Source organism: Phytophthora infestans, genomic scaffold (assembly GCF_000142945.1).
Source record: "Phytophthora infestans T30-4 supercont1.1871 genomic scaffold, whole genome shotgun sequence".
Lineage (NCBI taxonomy): Eukaryota > Oomycota > Peronosporomycetes > Peronosporales > Peronosporaceae > Phytophthora > Phytophthora infestans.
In genome coordinates, this window is record NW_003306792.1 from 201 (window position 1) to 2,115 (window position 1,915).

The following is a 1,915-nucleotide window of genomic DNA, read 5'->3' on the forward strand; positions in this document are numbered from 1 at the left end:
CGCCGACCAATCGGGCTACTGGATCAACCCGAACTCGCGTGAAATCCATCGCGATCACTTGCACTGCTTCCAGTTCATTGGGCGATTACTGGCGAAATGTATGCTCGAAGGACAGTTGTTGACAGTGCACTTGGCACTTCCGCTTCTCAAGCATCTACTGGGAGTGCCTATCTCCTTCTCTGACCTTGAATTCCTAGATGCAGAACTCCATCGTCACGCACTCTGGCTGCGGGACAATGAAGGCGCCGAAGCTCTCGCCCTCGACTTCACAGCTCAACGACAGGGAAATGACGGATCCATCATCACAGAGGAACTCAAAGCAGGAGGCAAAGACATTCCCGTGACAGATGCCAATAAGGAAGAGCCGAAAACGAGGCAAACCACAAATACGACAATGGCAGCAATCTTCTCCACCTTGGGAATGTTGTTCCAAGCCTTGATCAGGTAGAAAGTTACCGGCAGCAGAATGCAGCTCATGGTCAACGACGACGAGCCCACGAAATCAGCAAAATCGGAGAAGTGGTCCTTAAACAGGATGGACAACACAACGAGGATCACGGTGATGCAGGTACGCAGTACGATGTACTTGATGGCGTTGGCGCCGCGGTACTCGGTCGTCTCGGCGTCAGTCTCACCGTGACATGTGCAATGACACTTGTGGTCGGCCACGACGTTCGCCTGTTTCATGATCTCATCCGCTGGGGTCGTGGACTCAGCGTACTCGAGTCCGTTCTCGACATCAGTCGACTTGCGCTGTCTGTGCATGCCAAGATTCACAAACTCCGCCATGTAAAACGCCGGGTTGATGAGGACAGAGAAGGCTGTGGTGATATGGAGCTGCATCGCCATGTAGGCGAGCACGACGGCGCCCCAAAACCCAGCGACGTGAGGCCTGTGCTAGAGTCCGGGTAAATGGTATACAAGATATTGCCCGAGATCTGGCAGCCAGCGGACGTAAAGGGCACGACGGAGAGCACGACGAACAGGACCGAGATGATCACCATGGTGAAGGTGATAACTCGAGGCATGCGTTGCGGCTCGCTGTGCTCGCGCTGCAAGTCGGGGATGATGATACCGGCGCCGTAGCTGAGAGCGAGGTTGCCGAACGTGCCGGCCACCTGTGAGAAGCTGACTTTCGTCTCCGAACCACTAGGATGGCCACGCATACCGTGCATCACAACTGCAACGCCGATCACGTCAGCTACAAGTGTTCCCACGCAGCCGGCAAACGCAACACCGGAACCTTCTTTCAGCGTCGGAACGAGACACAACGGCAGCACCATCGTAGCCATCAGGATAATCCACACCGTCGGACTGAACGCACCTGGGAACATCCCGTCCAGCAATCCACCGCCGAGTACCAGGAAGACGCACGGAATCAAGACACACGAAATGATTTGGGAGCCTGTGCATAGCCAGCGACCAGTCTTGCCCACGGCCCATTCGCCAAGGTCACCGAACGTCACCACAGTCGACGGCGCAAGCAGCATCACCTTGGACATTGCAATCGACGCGTAGACGTTAGCGAACACCATAAAAGCCATAGCAATACTTGCGAACACGGGGCCTGCACGAGCAAAGTTGCCCGGCAGACCGACCGTGCCGATGCCACAGACGCAGCAAAAGAGGTTAAAGAAATCTTGATGTCCTCAAGCGTAAAGAAAGTTTCCTTTGTCATGGTGGATCCGATGGTGGAACGCGAAGTGAGTGTACCATGGAGTGCGTCGAGTGGTGTCGTAGCGGCTACGGTACGGTAGCCATCCAACGATGAAAAACATGCTTGGACGCCCACGTCCAGTCATGCCCACGGCTGGCCATGGGATAATGACGAAGGGCGCAACTCCGGTGTTAGGCCGGTTCCTAACGGGATCACGACGGAGCATGATCCAGTTAGGGTTAAGTGTACGTGCAGATC

General features: G+C 55.2%; 1 protein-coding gene across 1 annotated transcript; it reads right to left on the bottom strand.

Moving 5' to 3' along the window:
• Window positions 1–273: 273 nt before the first annotated feature.
• On the bottom strand, window positions 274–1,544 carry PITG_22229 (Amino Acid/Auxin Permease (AAAP) Family; the record flags this gene model as incomplete). Its single annotated transcript, XM_002909877.1, has 2 exons — window positions 274–897; window positions 966–1,544. 2 exons carry the CDS (start codon window positions 1,542–1,544, stop codon window positions 274–276), a joined length of 1,203 nt encoding a protein of 400 aa, XP_002909923.1.
• Between the last annotated feature and the right edge of the window lie 371 nt (window positions 1,545–1,915).